The sequence below is a fragment of the Phyllopteryx taeniolatus genome, chromosome 7, assembly GCF_024500385.1.
Source record: "Phyllopteryx taeniolatus isolate TA_2022b chromosome 7, UOR_Ptae_1.2, whole genome shotgun sequence".
NCBI lineage: Eukaryota > Metazoa > Chordata > Actinopteri > Syngnathiformes > Syngnathidae > Phyllopteryx > Phyllopteryx taeniolatus.
In genome coordinates this window covers 9,837,931-9,854,922 of record NC_084508.1, presented here as the reverse complement: position 1 = coordinate 9,854,922, position 16,992 = coordinate 9,837,931, and the positions used below count along the sequence as shown (strand labels likewise).

The window sequence follows — 16,992 nt, the reverse complement described above, 5'->3', positions numbered from 1 at the left end:
CGCGACCTTCCGGCGCAGCGCGACCTCTGCGTCTTCAGTGCAAAATCAATATAGTTCGTGCTGAAAAGAACGCAAGAGAAAAAAAAAAACAACAACTGAAGGGAAAAGTCTGAAGGACATCCAAGACACAAAGCACAAAGCCATCAGACAGTCACAAAGTGAAAAGTTCATTCATGTCAGGAAAAGTAGTAGAAAACTCATAGTAGACACACAGTCAGAAGTCATTTTGAAATCCTTTTGGACTGTTGCTTATGTCATTTTCTAATTTCTTCAGTTCGTGAATTTTGGTGTTTTCTTCAGCTGTAAGCTAATTTCGAATCATCCAGGTTATAAACGCGTACTGGTAAATTCCTATACTGTACAATGGTGCCTTGAAATACAAATTGAATTTGTTCCGCGGTCACGCTCCTAACTTAATCAAAGGATCGATCCCCATTGGAATGAATCCGTTCCAACCTCCCAAAAAAACGACACTCCTTTAAAATGTGTTTTCTAATAAAATAATAGCACACTACAATATTGCACTGTATATAAAAAAAAACATACAGTAATGACATAATGAAGTAGAATATGAAGAATTTAACTTTTTGCTTCAGTTCAATGGACATTGTGCTGCTCCTTCCTATCCACTTGGGGGCAGTACAATACAGACACACGTGAAGAACAGTTTCACATTTGACTCAGTTGAGAGTCCTTGCAACAAGCCCTAAAAAATAAGAAAATTCATTCCTAGAATTAATTACAAGTGACCACCATGGAGGATGACAAGCAACATTTTCACTTGAGAATTTTTTCACCAATTTTACGCACAATCCGTTTTGAGCAAACGGGGTTGCCGCAGCCGCCGGGAACCAGGAACAGGAATGAAGTGGTTCTCGTTCAGTAAGTTGACAACTGCCATGTTAGTCAGAAGAGCGTTTGCTGTGTACAAGCAAGCGCTCCTCTTTCTGCAAGAACATTAGAAAGACAAGTCACCTGAAAAATACTGGCTCCGTACGGCGTCCTCCACGCATTCAACAGGTTGTCTTTGCCTGTGCTCACGAACCACTTGCCTGAAATTGAAACAAACAAAAGCAAAAAAAAAAAAAAAAAAAAAGTTAGGATTTGAAGCCAAGGTTAGGGGTTCAAATTAAGGCTTCAAACTAGAGTTAGGGCTTCAAGTTCAGGTTTGAAGCCTCGCCAAGTTTTTCAAAGTAGGGTTAGGGTTTCAAACAAGGGTTAAGGTATCAAGCCTAGGCAACAGTTTAAAACAAGGGGTTTCAAGACAATACCAGGGTTTCAAAGTAGGGTTAAGGTATCAAATTACGGTTTCAAGCCTTGGTTTAGGGATTTAGACAAGGCTGAGGATTTCAATCCAATATCGGGGTTCCGAATTAAGGGTTATAAAGTAGGATTAGGGTTTCAAATTATGGTTTCAAACTATTGTTAGGGTTTCAAAATCGGGATAGTGTTTCAAAGTAGGGTTTGAAAATTGGGGTAGGGTTTCAAATTAGGGTTACGGTGTCAAAGTAGGGTTTCCAATGGGTTAGCGTTCCAAATTAGGGTTTCAAACTAGGGTTAAGGTTTCAAATAGGTTTCAAACTAGGGGTAGGGTTTTCCAATTACGGCTTCAAACTCGGGTTCATCTGTCAAAGTAGCGTTTCAAATGGGTTAGGGTTTCAAATTAAGAGTTTTCAACTAGGGTTAGGGATTCAAATTAGGGTTTCAAAGACGGTTTTCAAGTTAAGGTTTCAAGCCTTGGCTAAGGTTTAAAACAAAGGTTATGATTTCAAGCCAATATAAGGGTTTCAAATTCAGTTTTCAAACTAGGGTTAAGGTTTCAAGTTTGGGTTCCAAGTTAAGGTTTTAAATTCAGACATTTTCTTCAAAGTAATGTTAGGGTTTCAAATTAAGGCTGGAAACTAGGTTTAGCGTTTCAAATTGAGGTTTTAAGCCTAGGCAAGGGTTTATTTAAAACGAGGGTAAGAGTTTCAAATTAGGCCTTCAAGCCGAGGTCAGGTTTGAAAATTCGGGTTTTCAAACTAGGGTTAAGACTTGAAGTTTCAAGCTTTGTCACAAGGGATGGGAATTCAATTCCCAAATGAAGGTTTCAGCGTTCCAAATTCTTGTTTCAAGCCGACGTTAGAGTTTCAAGTTACGGTTCCGTACGAGGAGGAAGGTTTCCAGTTGTTTTTTTTTCTTTGCAATGAAATTGCAAATTCCCAAATCTTCTTTTCAGTGTTGTTGTGCACTGTAAGCGGAAGTGAGGCAACCGAAGCGCGCGTGTGCGTTCTCACCGCAGTAGGCGAACTTGAGCGAGAGCACGCAGCTCTCGTGAAGGTGCAGCTGGTACTTGTCGGGCTTGGACACGTGCAGGACTTCCACGTTGCTGCTCTCCATGCCCACCGCCAGCCACTCGCCCGTCGGGCAGTAACCCAGGGAGAAGATCTGCTCACGGGTTCAACCAAAACACGCAGGTTGGCCTTTGACTTTTGCATCCATCATCTTGAATGTTCTTATCGCTTTGTTTTATTTGTTATTATTATTTCTTTTAATCTTTCCATAATCTCCCGCTTCTCTCCTTCCTGCTTCGTTCACTTCTCGTCCTTTCATCAATCTTATCTTCTTCCTGCCCTCATCCCTCATTTCCCGACAGCTTCTCCCATTTCACCCTTTTGTTTTCATATCTGCACCCTTTGCTTCCTTGGCTGCTATCCTTTCACGCACAGTGTGAGCAGTGTTTGGCTGGTGCGTGTGTGTGCATGCTACTACTGCTACTACTACTACTATAACACCACTACTTTGTGCTCGAGGGCCATATTTAATCTCAGGAAAAAAAACAAGTTCAAATGACAAATAGTTTATTGTAGTAATAATTGTATTTTCCAAATGTTGTAATATATCGATTTTTGATTTTCCTAATACATTTTTATTTTCTTATGTACAGTAAATCAATTAGCCAATTATTTAATTAGATAAATTAAAATGTATCAAATAGCAAAAAAAAGCTAACTAAAAAGGAATGAACACGTTTAATTACCCAATTTGAGGGAAAACCATATAAAACACGTCAACAAGTCGGCTCACTGTTGTATGATCAGATAATGATGGACTTGTTTTTCACCTTGGTGAAGCAGCATGTGGCACATTACCCAAGCCTAGTTTTTGCTTTGTGATCACCATTCAGCTCCTTGTTGTGTGATCAGATGATGACGTACAGTAGTTGTCTGTATGCTTGATGAAGCAGCATGTGACTGTCGTACTCTCTCGCCCAAGTAAGCGTCAACAATTGTGATCATGGGTCAGATCATGAAGACCTTGTGTCTCCTCCATTTCTCCTCTTCTTGCGGGAATAAAACCCCAAAAGACAACTCTTGGTGTTTATCTTTTTTTTTTTTTTTTTTTTCTCCACATTAATATTAATTAATATTCCGCAATATTTTCCACTGCCATATGACAGGCAAGGCTAATCAATGCAAAGCTACCAAAGCAATGTGGGACACATTTAGGCCAAAGATAGATAACTGAGCAATATCAATAACTGATAGAGACTGATTCATGTAATGAATGCATACGCGCGTACCTGTGAGGTGAAGTCGTGCTGCTGCAGCTGCCGGCCCTCCCTCAGGTCCCAGCAGCGCACCGTGTTATCCAGTCCGCCCGTCCACAGCTTGGTGCCGTCGTTGGAGATGTCGATGCAGCTCGCTCCGTCCGTGTGGCCCTGGAATTGTCTGAGGCAACAACACAAACACGTTCAATATGGAGGGGGGGGAAAAAAAACAAAAAAAAAACCTTTTGAAGCTTCCACTGTTGGCCCTTTTCTTTCTTCACTTTTCTGCTTAAGCCCTACATTGCAATGTACACAACAATAGTCTACATTCCTTGAAAACTGGCTCTACTACCAGATATTTTGAATGGTATTTTTCCACTGGATATTTGTGTTTTATTGTCTTTCAAATAGAGAAAAGGTATACATTGCCAATAATTTAATGTAATTATGAGGAAAAGTACATTCGGGATATAAACCTTTATCCATATCGCGCAGTACTATCACACACTGTAAAGCAGTAAGTACAGCCAAGTCTTTCAGTGACAGGTGCGGGGTCTCTCATGTTAACAATTGTAACGATTGCATACCTTGCTTTAGTTTTTTTTTTTTTTTTAGTTAACCACATCCACGTCTGGTGTTACCTGACGAGCGTCTGGTTGTGCAGGTCCCAGACGACGATGTTTCCGTCGCTGCAGCAGGAGAAGCACACCTTGTTGTCGGGCGAGATGGCCAGAGCGTAGCAGGCGGGCGCCGACGACGTCAGCTCGGCTTTGATGCGAGGGGTGGGCGTGGCCAGGTCCCAGATGGACAGCGTGCTGGCCTCGCCGCCCACGATCAGCGTGCGGCCGTCGGGTAGGATCTTACAGGAGCGGATGTAGTTGTCGCGGTTCTGCTGGGACCAGAGAAGGACAAAACTATGGTAAGAAAACTGACTTTTGAATGTCCGTAATCAAATTCTTCGACCATTACATTCTATATATATTATTGATTTTTACATGCACAAGATTATATTATTTACGGTACACACTTTTTTGTTTGTGTTATATTACACTTATTATTTACTTTATTTATTTTACTATTATTATTATTATTATTTGAACACAGTCGTACATGTTATAGAAATTACGTTATGAAATAAAATGTAAAAAGGAAAATGTTCTATTAATTCAAATTATTACAATTTAATTATCTTTTAATATTTTATATTGACATATATATATTTTTAGCATTTCATTTATTAGATATTATTGAATTGGATTCTGATTGATAAACATGCTTTTGCGCATGTTCTATAGAAATTACAAACTAAAATATTTCATTTACTAAAAAAGTTTTTATTTATTTTATATTTATATTATTTTATGAGCACATATTTGTCCATGTTGTGGAAATGATATTATAAGATAAAACGTAAAAATGTAACTGTATTTAATTAATTTCAATGAAAAATTAAAATTTAAAGGTCTAAAATTTCTTTTTACTTTATTTATAAATTTCTACGATATGATATTGACATGTTTATATTTTTAGCATGTCATTTATTATAGATTATTTATTTGGGTTAATTTATGAATATACTGAATATGTACTTTTCCACATTTTATAGACAAGAAAATAACACTGATTTCATATTTACATTATTTTACAAATGCACTTTTTTATGTTGTGTATGATTTGTATAATTAAGTAAAATGTAAAATATATTTTTTGAATACAATGAAGGAAATATGTGTATTTATCATTCTTATAGATATATTTATATGTTTATTAGCTTTTTAAAATTATTTTCAGAACATGGTTATGTGTATTCATTTTGCAGAAACATTTTCATTTGTTTGTTTGTTTACGTACACATTAAAAACTCATTCACTGCCATTGACAGCTATTTAAGTCAAATAGGCATGGGAGGTCACGAAACGGGTTTTAAAGGAAGGCAAATATTTTATCCATTATTATTTTATATTTCTATGTCTAACTCATTATTTTATTAACCTGATCTGTCGATGTAAAGCCGTTCAAAAGGACTGACCAGACAGTCGAGCTGGGCCATGGGACTCTTGCTGCCCGGCTGGCTGATGTCCCAGACCTTGACGCAGCCTTTGCCCCCCGTGTAGACGTGACGCGTGGACGTGCTGATGGTGACGGCGCACACCACCTCGCCGTGGCTCAGGCTGTGGATCTGCCGGGCGTGGCGAGGGATGCCCGGGCCCAGCAGGGCGTCGGGGGGAAAGGGCACCGGCTGCATCTGCCCGTCTGCGCTCACGTGGAACGAGTAAGCCCTGTATGTGACAAACAGCCAGGAGGCGTTGATGGACTATGAAACGCTGTAATAGAGTCAGTATTTGCAGCAAGATTAATTAATCCAGAAATATTAAATTCAAGAGCCTGCGGGTTTTTGCACCAGCACGTACACACATCAGTGACATGTTGTTGCAGCGGGCGGCATAATGGCACAATGTTTCACAATGCGGAGTCAAGGTGACAGCGCTAATGGAGGATCGATACTGAAGCAGGTGCTCGTCTGGGGCAAGTGACGTGAATCACGACCGAAAAATTTGAAAAAAAACGAAAAAGACGTTTGTTGGGAAACACCATTGGCTGTCTTTCAAGTTGATTCCTTGCAAGTAATTAGGAAGCGCATATGCATGTAATGTATTATGCAGTGGTACCTTGACTTACAAGTAGAATTTGTTGGGTGACCATGCTCTCCATTGAAATTTATGCAAATGCCACTCATCTGTTACAGTCCGCCTAAAATCACCAACAAATCATTGTATTATGTCTTTTAATTAAAAAGACACTAGTATTGTACCATATAAAAACATACAGTAATAAGTTATAACATAATCACATAACAGTTCATGTTATCTTATATAACATGTTTTACGTCAGTTCAATAGACTTTGTACTGCTCCTTCTGCTGTGTGCGCATTGGCCACCAGGGGGAAGTATAATACAGTCACGAAGACACAAACAAAGAAGACTTTCACAACGACTGTAAGTGACTCATTAGATTAATAAATATTAGTAATTAGCAATAAAATACGCCTTTGAGTATTCTTACTGTATATTGTCCTTCTTGCGTCACCATTTGTGTTCAAATAGCCGTTGCTTAAATGGATAAAACACAGCAACTAGCAATACTATTCGTTAGTCTGTCTATGGCAGTTTGCATTTTGTATTAGCATTAAGCTAGCGGAAGGCAAAGGTCTGTGGTTGTCGCGTCACTCGTATCTCAAGGCATGCGGTACGCTGGTTGCCATACAGTATTTAGAGTATTGTGAAAGATATATTTTTGAGTGAGGTACGGTGAACGACTGGTTAGAGCATCTGCCTCACAGCTCTGAGGACCGGGGTTCAATCCCCGGCCCCAACTGTGTGGAGTTTGCATGTTCTCCCTGTGCCTGCGTGGGTTTTCTCCGGGCACTCCGGTTTCCTTCCACATCCCAAAAAACATGCATGGTAGGTTAATTGACGACTCTAAAATTGCCCGTAGGTGTGAATGTGAGTGCGAATGGTTGTTTGTTTGTATGTGCCCTGCGATTGGCTGGCAACCAGTTCAGGGTGTACCCCGCCTCCTGCCCGATGATCGCTGGGATAGGCTCCAGCACGCCCGCGACCCTCGTGAGGAGAAGCGGCTCAGAGAATGGATGGATGGATGGATATTTTTGAGTCAACTCTTGATGATTGCGTAGGTGTGAGCAAAAAAAAAAAAACTCACGGCTTGCCGCCAGATGAGCCAGGCAGAGAGGATGACAGCGGGGCCCTCAGGTGAGACCGAGAGTCATAAGCCACCTGGTGGGTTTCAGGATAAAAGAAAAAAATAGGAATTAGATTGATAAAAGTGGGTGGAAAGTGTTTATAGGAGACGTTACTGTACCCATTAGTGTTGTGTCATGCACGTGAGCCATTGGAAATCATCTCATCAGTCACAAGTAAAAGAGCACTACACACGATATCTACTTTTGAGCGGATCACATCGGACACGGACGATTGACGCGGCTCACCATTGGGCTTCGGGAGTAGGCGCTGGCCGCTGCGCTGATTTGGGGCGAGAGAGTCAGAGGCCCGCCGAAGCCTCCGGGACTGGCCAGCTCCCCGTTGAGTCCTGCGTGGGACACCACGCCAAAATGAGCCGGGTATGAACCGGAGGGCACAGACATGGGGCTGCGGAGTGCTGGGAAAGTCAAGAGGAGAGGAAAAAAGGGAGGACATCGAGACATGACGCACAAGCACTCCCAAAATTGTATCCCAAACACACATTATTTCAAACTCACCTTACAACATTAGCCATTTATTTCAGCAGTTATACACATATACAGATTCATTAAACACATATGAAAAATACTTTTCTGAAGGACAATGCCTACTTGATTTAAATATTCAAAATAAAGCTTGATAACTTCGTATGTAATGGTGTATTTGGGTTTTTTGTTTGCTGGAAGCTACAATCATCAAAACTGTAAAAATAAATACTGAAATTTTTCCACTCTTTGGGTTGTTAAACTATAAATTATACGCGTTTCATTTTTTTAATTGAACTACTGAAATAAATTCAGTTTTACAACATATTCACCTTCAATAAAGACAATCTTAAGCTTATTCTTATATTCTTATTTATTGAGATGCACCTGTAATAATAAAAAAAAAAAGTTGTAAGGCAAAAGGCAAGGGGTCCCACCTAGGGGGTCAGCCGCAGACGCCGCTTTGCTGACCAGGCGAAGGCAGGATGTGCTGGGACCGGGAGCTCCTGGTGCTCCCGGGGTGAGGGCCTCACGGTGGGATGGCGACGGGGTGCTGGACTTGGACAAGGGCGACTGCGACTTATCCATCTGGGTCAAACGAATAATAAATAGGAATGGGAACACATGGGCAATTTGGGGATATCACTTACAGTATGTGGAGACAGGTAGTCTTTTGAAATTAGTGAGGAACAGACATATGGAGAAATTGTATAGAGTACATGCACAGAATGCAGTATACAGTAAAAGGTCTTCTGAACAGCATGGTCGCTTCTGCCAAACTTATACTAAACATGAAACACGTCACGATCACAAGCATGTCAATGTTTACAGGTACTTGGAACAGAATACAAAATCATCTTGCGTAATGAGCCACATGCTGCTTCACCACGACATTATTATTTGAACACATACAGAAGCAGGGCTGCCAACAATAAAAATTCACTTCTAGAACAATTTGTCCAAATTTGTCTGAATTTCCATATTTTCAAAATTTTGTCAAGAATATTTCCGTCTGACAGTCATAATCATTAATAAATTATGACTTCATTTTACGTTTTTATTACATCAACCTTGTAATGGAGGACGCAGTTGCAGCCTGAATCAAAGTACCAGTATGTGAGATTTTGACGTTGCATCATTAAAAACATTTCTGTCTATGGATGAATTCACGTTTGCCAATTCTATTTTCAACCCTGGTAACAAAAACAAACAAACAAACAAACAAACAAAAAACATGAGTCTATTAAAGCAGATTAATCAGATCTCAAGCATCAAAATTAAAACTCAGCACTCCATTTTTGCAAACAAATAAATAACATTGCTGGTAGACTGAATTGGATAGTTTATGTATGGACAATAGTTTTGGTTTCTATTTTTTATTACGTCTTCTCTTGCATGCTATTTAAATTACACATTTATATTTCCTATATCCACAATTGAAGCTGAAACAATGCAAATGTCCCCATTGTGGGACTAATAAAGGTTGTCTTATTTTATATTACAAATATTTATTAACAACAAAATACTTTTAACCTGCCCACGTTCTGAAGTGACATGTGCAGTGGGGGAGTTCTGTGTGGAAGTTATTTTCATATTCATATCTCTAAACATGTAATAATTGGCCTGTTATTTTGTTGTTCAAAGTTGGTTACTCTCTGCGAAAACTCGGTTCCAGACAGACCTTACAGTCCGTGACAAGTGTATTGTTTCACCAAATCACTTATTTCGATGTTTTGCAACTGCACGACACGATAGCCTATCAATTAGCATGGCTTTGACATCATCTTGGTCTAAAATTCAAATTCTAGCTTATTCGCGACCATAGAGGCGATGATCACTGAATTGAAATGTGTTGACACCGGACGCAAAGAGAACTTTCGCCCTTCGAGGCTTGGGAGACGGGGGGGACGTAATAAAATAGTGTGCACCAAGCACCTGTTCAATGTAAGCGCCGCTAATGTTTCCGAAACAATCAGTGTTACGGCCATAATGAGTCAAAGTTCAGTGATTTCCGTCACAAAATATGGATGTTCCGTAACATTTGGCAGCTCTGCAGAAGCCATCTCTGGTAAATTCCAATTACACCTCTAAATGAAATCTTATATTATTATCCTTGTAAAATGTGATGATTTGATAGAGCTCTTGGATTGGATGTATTTTGATTGTGTGGGTGTAGCTAATGTTGTGACGATTGAGTATATTTATCGTGGAAAATGCAGTATCTTGCCTGTGAGGGATCCTTGGCTTTGCCTGGAGCGGGGCTACACGGGTTCGGAGTGGACGGAGTCTCTGCAGGACCCGAGGAGCCCGGGAGCTCTTTCCTTAAGGCAGGAGCCCGGTCCAAACCGTTCCCCCGGGGAGAATGAGGTGGACTGCCTACAGGGGAGTTGGGGTCCTGAATTAGAAGAGAATGCAGACAGTTATTGACACAAGCCCATGCTAACGAAACGAGCATCAACGTTGTGGTAATTATAAACATTTAAGCAACTTATATTTGAACACAAACGGTCTTTTTCTGTGTTTTATCATAAAATCTACGTTTAATGTCTGTATGTATTATACTGCCCCTTGATAGCCAAGATGTGCACACCAGAATGAGCAGCACCATACCCATTGAATTAGTATGATGCACAAACTGTTAAATTCTTTACATTCTATTGTTTATTATTGTATGTTTTCAGTAGCGCTACGAACGAATCTGTGGTGATTCTAATTGAATCGCAAGCCCACCTGAAAAAACAAATCCTGAATCAAAATTTTTGCATTTGAATCAAAATGAATCAAAGAATAACATAGTACTTGATGCTGACAAGAGCCGTTATCCTGCCACGCCGCATTTACTTCCATTGCTTGTGCATATGCGCAGTTGTACAGTTAGTTACTGTACAACTCACATGGATCACGGAGTCATCTCCCCCACAGAACAAGGCATCCGATGGCAATGCCAGAGGAGCTGCACGGCTCTTCATGGCAGACTGCAACCGCGGCAGATGAACTGGATAGTGTTGTGCAAGATTCATTCAACACATCGTGGCAGATGATTGGCGAGAGCTAGCCAGCTACAGCTAACTAGAAGCTAACCAGCTGGCTACTAGAATCAGATGTTCCCAGCCAGTCAGCGTGGATTCAAGCATTTTATGGCACTAAGACTAGCTCAAAGCAGACCACAGCCACGATACTGTGAGGGATCCTGGTTAAAGCAAGCCATCTTAAACTAAAAAGAAGTGTTTTGGCAACAGCATTTTTTATGAAGGAAAGTTTAACCTTTAAAGGGGCTCTAAGCAGTTATCTGTGTTTTGTGTCTAAATATATTAAATATGTTTAAAGATAAGTTCTGAAAACATATTCAAAGACTTATAACAGTTGGATAACTGGATTGTTGTTTCCTGATTTTGTGGCCAGGGCTACAACACATATTAATTCAACACAGACAAAATGGAACAATGAATGCAACCTGGGCATTCGAGTTATCATTTATATAAGGCTGTATAACTGGCTTCCATGTACCTCACATATAAAACATGTTAGCGCTATAGCGACCACAACAGAATTTCAGGCGACTCAGCATCTATTATGACGCATAGCGAATCAGCACGTCTCGCCCTTCGAGCATAGCTGAAGATGATGTTAGCCCTTCCAGGCTGCGTCCATCATTTTAAGCCGAAAATGCCACTGCCTCCTCTAGACCGCCTTGTGCTTGACTTGGCACTTCTTACCGGGTCAGCAACTATAGTACACACAGAGAAGCCCCACCCCCCTCCCAGTTATTAGACACCATTTTATGCTTCTGTGCTGGTTGCCAACAAGGGAGCACTTGTGTTTTATTGAGTCAAATACAAGTTTTAGATAAAAAAACAACAACATTTTGCTCACTGCAGGATGCATTTTAAAGATTAGTTGGATGAAGCAAACTGTAATGAGAAGAGGGGGATCGGTGGATAATGTGGGTTATAAAGAGAGAAGGAGTTTAAAGGAAGCAACAACGATGAAGGTCCATCCATTTTCTACCGCTTATCCAAGGTCGGGTCGCGGGGCCAGTAGCTTTAGCAGGGACTTCCCTCTCCCTAGCCATGTGGAGATCTATCATTTTTAATTTCATGGAACAATCCCTACAATTTGTGCCATATGAATTAATGATGGAATTAATTAGCACTTTCAGAAATGTATTCAAGTGGTGTATGGAAAAAACAATAAGGATAAATGACTAATATGACCGCGCTCTAGAATTCCATTACGCCCTAACCAGGCTTATTTGTCATGCCATTACAAAATATGTTTACAGTATACATGGCTTGAGCTCTAAGAAAATCACGTGACCGGTGACGCCCGATCGTAAACGTTCACATTTAGACTTCTGAAGGTCAAAAGAAAAGGGGAGTGGGACGGAAACACAAGCGGTCAATGATAGGCTTGATTAAATAATAGCGAATGATTGGCACACACAGATGATTGATGACAGAGGATTGACCCAATTGGTATTCCCGCTGCCCATGCGGAGATTGTAACACATGCGTTTTTTCATGCATGTGGCCTGTGACACAGTGTCGTAAAGTTTACGTGCGTCCATCCGGTCTGTCAATTGTGCCCTCATACGGGCAAAATGAACACCAAATACACGTGAAGGAATCTGCAGAGGATAAAGTGAAGCTGTGATTCATGGGAAATAAGAGATAATCGTGCCATGTTTTAAATACAATAGAATCAACAAACATGCCATTTTTTGGGTTTCCCAAAAACTGAGGCTTTTGGAGATGTGCAGATTGCGCCCGACGCTAGCAATATTCTATTACAACTTTATCTGTGCATATGATAGAGATGAGTGATATGGTTCCCCTTTTCTGGATTTACCATTGATTTAATGATTTTTGCCAGAAATAACTTTCTTCAGGCTTAAACGGCCTTCTGGTTAGGAGTTTATAGGGACTGTTGTAGGGGCCTTTTGTGGGGAATGTTGCGTTGCAAAAGCATTTTCATGTAGAGGGATACCTACATACTGTACAGTTATGTACAGGTATACAGGTACATATCAATACATTAAAATATGGTAGAAACGTCCATTTATTTCAGTACGCATACATTATACAGATTCATTAAACACTTGGGAAAATAATTTTCAGAGGGCAAATTCCTACCTAATTAAAATAATTTTCCAGTATTTCTTTTTGTTGACTTGGGATTTTCCAAAGATGGTGAATTTTGGGTTTTCGTTTGCTGTCTGCTATAATCATCAAAACTATACATTTATAGATAGTAAAAAAAAAAAAACATGAAATATTTCACTCTGAGCGTGTGTAGTGCATCTTTATGAGTTTAAAAGTGAAACTTTTTAAATTGAGCTACCTAAATACATTAAGCTTTTGACTCTATCGTAATTCATTCATTTTCTCATGTAAAATGTGTGCCTTGGCTCAGTAAAGGTTGATACACACTGAGACAGGGAACCGACCTCATTGGATACGTCCACGACCAGATTGTCCTCACTTTTGTCTCCATCACTTTCCTGCAAGTAAGAAAGAAAAAAAAAAAAACACACCAATATTTTGCATTACTTTTCCCCACAGGCACAAGAGAGACTTGAGTGTTCACAAAAAGCTTTAATCGCAAAGACCGAAACGAGCTTACGAATGTACACACACACACATGCACACACACTGATCAGTAAGTCAATATCGCCAGCCATACTTTGCGTCCCTCCACTGTCAGTCCACCATGCAGCCTTTGTCAACAGAGACACTCTGCACCAAGCATCTGCTGTCACACAAGCACACTATTGATTGCCTGTACGCACACCTACACACACAGCTGCTCTTTCTCCATCAGTCCCGCATTTTTTGTCTACTTTCCACTAGACATCTTCCACACTCTCTCTCTCTCTCTCTCTCTCTCTCTCTCTCTGTATTGGTCCATACTTTCTGGGGTGAGAATGATGGCACTTAGTCACCATGGCAACTGAGCTTTGATACCATCAGGGCCTGATATTCCTCATTGACGTCAGTGACAAGTGACATCAGCACCTAATTAATGCACAGGCAATTTCTGCAGTCATCAAATTGGAACAAACAAAAAAATAAGAGTGGACGGGGGAATGAAAAAAAAAAAAGTAAGACCATGAGAAATGAGGAAGAAAAATGAAAAAAGGAGAAGTGATGTAAGAAGTACAAGCAAACAGGAGCGAAATGAGAGTTGTAATGCGTCTTGACAAAAAATAAAGACTCAAACTATGATGCACTTGGACTGCCGTTGTGATTTGAAGCTGGACGCTGTCAATCAATCACCCTCGCACACACACACACACACACACACACACACACACACACGCATGTGTACACACAACCATCAAATTCATTACAGCTATCTGCCTTGGCCATGCCTCTGCTGACAACGCATAGTTCATCCAACCCAAACACAACTCTAATTGGCCCCCGGCCCCACTGGCACTACCTCCACATGGACTACACTGTCCTGAGAAATGTATCACTCACACAGCCGCGTGCTTGCAATTCGCAAAAATCCTCCAATAATTGACATCCCCCCACTAAAAGGGTTTTGTAATTGCATATAGATGCCACAAGATGGTGGCACAGCACTTAAAACAGAGAGGATCATAAAGCGTCAACACCATGTATCAAGCATGTACACAATCATGTAGCCATGTTACATAAATGGCTGTATTTTGTAGCAAAATTATTCAACGCAAACCAACTTTACATGATCATCATTATTAGCTAGCATACTATCCTAAATGACACACTAGCACAAACTGACGTGACATCACACATGGGCAAACAAATATGCGTACTAGCTCTTTGCACAAACAGGTCATTAAACGTTCGTTTTGGCATTTACACACAGTAATAAATATTAGGGAACACAGGCAAATGATAATGGCATAGCAGACCACATGGGCTGCTATTAGCTGCATTCGGTGGAACAAAGCAGAAACTTACGACTAAATAATTTCACTTTTGACATGTAACGCTAGCAAGGAATTAAACCAAACAACACCAAGATTCCACCAGATGGCGCCAAAGTAATTTACTCAAAAACAAAATAACATTCCTCAAAAACAGCGACTACTGTTGAAGAGATTTTCAGCAAATAATAGACGATAGTTTTCCCCCAAAAGGGCAAGGGCTATACCGTGAATATGTTTACTGTACTTCTGTGGCTTCTTTTGTTGTGAAATAATAAATAATGAACTAGCAAATAAATAAAAATGGTATCTTTGCTCATTTGTGTATGCCAGCAACGTATAGTGACAGGCCGAAAAATTAATTGCTCTTCCACTAGTGGGCAGAAGGTACAATTAACCTGTGGCGTATCATCCACCTCTTGCCATTCATACAATAGAATAATAGCTTAGGCCCAGATTTCATACCGAGTAAGCAGATTTTTGAGCAAATTGAGATGAAGTTATTATTTCAGTACCAATACATTGCGCCATTTTTATATGTTAGAAATACAAATGCTAACAATGTAACAGTATTGTTCCTTCAGTCTGCATAGAACACGGGCACGTACGTATGAGTGCGGCGCGAGGGGCTCTTTTTCATCGCAGCGTCTCCTCTTGGCCTCCGTTCCTCCCTGCGAAGGGGCGTAACCGCCCGATGGGCCCTGACGCTCATCCGGGGGTTGACTGTCCGTCGACGACGCCGACTTACTCTGAAGAGGGAGAAAACAACAGGAAATTCAAGGTGCAGAGCAGCGTTCAACGGGCTCTCACCACCGGCACGCATGTCAGGGAGGTCGTGGGTGGGTGAGTGTGGGTGTTAAGGGTTGGGGTTCATCATGGCCCATCTGTTTAGTACCCCTGATTTATATCTGGGCTCATTTAAATGGAATACCTTGGAGGAGTTGGTTCAAGTGCGAACCGTGGAATTGGCCCAAATTGGTTTAAACCTGTTCATATTTGCGCACAGCTTGTGTCCCGTCATAATAGACAATAACATCAAATTTCTCATTGATCAATGAAGCTGATGGCAAGGGGTGCTGATTTTTTTTTCTCAAATGGCACCTTCAAACTAAAATGGCATTCTTTATACTTTTCTCACAAAATAAGATCAAGACAATATTGTTTATATTTTTTAATTGAGACAAGCTATTTTGAAAAACCTTTCTTGGAAAAAAAACATTCTTTTCTTGACAAAATATACTTTTTTTCTTGAAAATATCCGATTTTTTTTTGCAACAAATGTATCCTCTTTTCTTCCAAAATCAGTTTTTAAAATGACTTTTTTGCCCTCTCATTTTTCAAATGAATATGATTTTCTTAAATCCAAACATTTTAGTTGAAAAGGTACAAAATTACCTTTTTTTTTTTTTTAATATGCAACTTTTGGAAACAAAATATATAGTTTTTTTCCCCCTTGAAAACCTATGTTTTAAAAACAAATGTTTCTTGTAAATATTTTCCTTTTTCTTCTACAAATGTGACTTGTGTGCAACATATTTGAATAAATAAGTACTATTTTTATGTTCCTACATTTAAGTGCAGTGTTAATGTTAAAACTGTGCAAAATGTTACAGTGGATTACAATAATAATAAATATACTTTTTAGAAATAAACCCTGTCTTTTTTTTTTTATATAACAATTAGGCCTACGAGACTATTGCATTTTAATGTTGGTCATAATGGCGGTGTTTGTAAAACTGAGTATTCTTTTTTTGGGTGGGTTTAGGTTTGAGAACCACTGTAATGTGTGCCCGGTTTCGTGTCTATTCAACGCACTAGTTGAAAGTCATGTACAGTTCAGGACCCATAAATACAGTACAGAGATTTTCAGATGAGTTTGCAAAACTTGTTACGTTAAATCCCTGGAAAAACACCTCCAGGAGCCGGTTTTGTCTGCTAGTTAACAACCATGATCCCTGTACGCTTAGAAAGTAAAGATCAGTGATGAAGATGTGCCTTCTTTATCAGATAAACACAGGAATTTACTGCACTGACAAATGCACCACCTGAGGGGTAAATGTAAACAGGGCAGCTCGAAAAGAAGCCCAGAAAAGGTAATTAGTTATGTGGCCTTCACACGTCAGACCTCGAGTGAAATACAGCTCTCATTATGAGGCTGTTAGGCTGCGCAGGCATATTTACAATACAGCGCTCTCAGAAGAGCCGATCAAAGCGTCGGGTTGTTTGGGCAGCCGGGGTTGGTTCAGTGAGGGGCCCCTCTATCTCTGTCCCCCCGGTGGGGAGGTGCAACACAGCAGAGGAAAGAG

At 40.2% G+C, this 16,992-nt stretch overlaps 1 protein-coding gene across 16 annotated transcripts in view; it reads right to left on the bottom strand.

Moving 5' to 3' along the window:
- tle2b (TLE family member 2, transcriptional corepressor b) overlaps nt 1-16,992 on the bottom strand; it is an 86,165-nt gene that overhangs the window by 2,906 nt on the left and 66,267 nt on the right. For 12 of the 16 annotated variants that reach the window (XM_061780702.1, XM_061780709.1, XM_061780707.1 and 9 more), the window contains 11 exons: nt 15,295-15,435; nt 13,220-13,273; nt 10,001-10,168; nt 8,211-8,361; nt 7,537-7,706; nt 7,251-7,324; nt 5,559-5,808; nt 4,171-4,421; nt 3,563-3,710; nt 2,277-2,427; nt 976-1,052 (listed from right to left, as the gene is read on the bottom strand). In XM_061780702.1, the coding sequence (XP_061636686.1) occupies nt 976-1,052; nt 2,277-2,427; nt 3,563-3,710; nt 4,171-4,421; nt 5,559-5,808; nt 7,251-7,324; nt 7,537-7,706; nt 8,211-8,361; nt 10,001-10,168; nt 13,220-13,273; nt 15,295-15,435 (1,635 nt within the window). The remainder of the gene's footprint in view (nt 1-975; nt 1,053-2,276; nt 2,428-3,562; nt 3,711-4,170; nt 4,422-5,558; nt 5,809-7,250; nt 7,325-7,536; nt 7,707-8,210; nt 8,362-10,000; nt 10,169-13,219; nt 13,274-15,294; nt 15,436-16,992) is intronic. The other 4 variants (XM_061780710.1, XM_061780713.1, XM_061780717.1 and 1 more) reach the window with 2 other exon arrangements.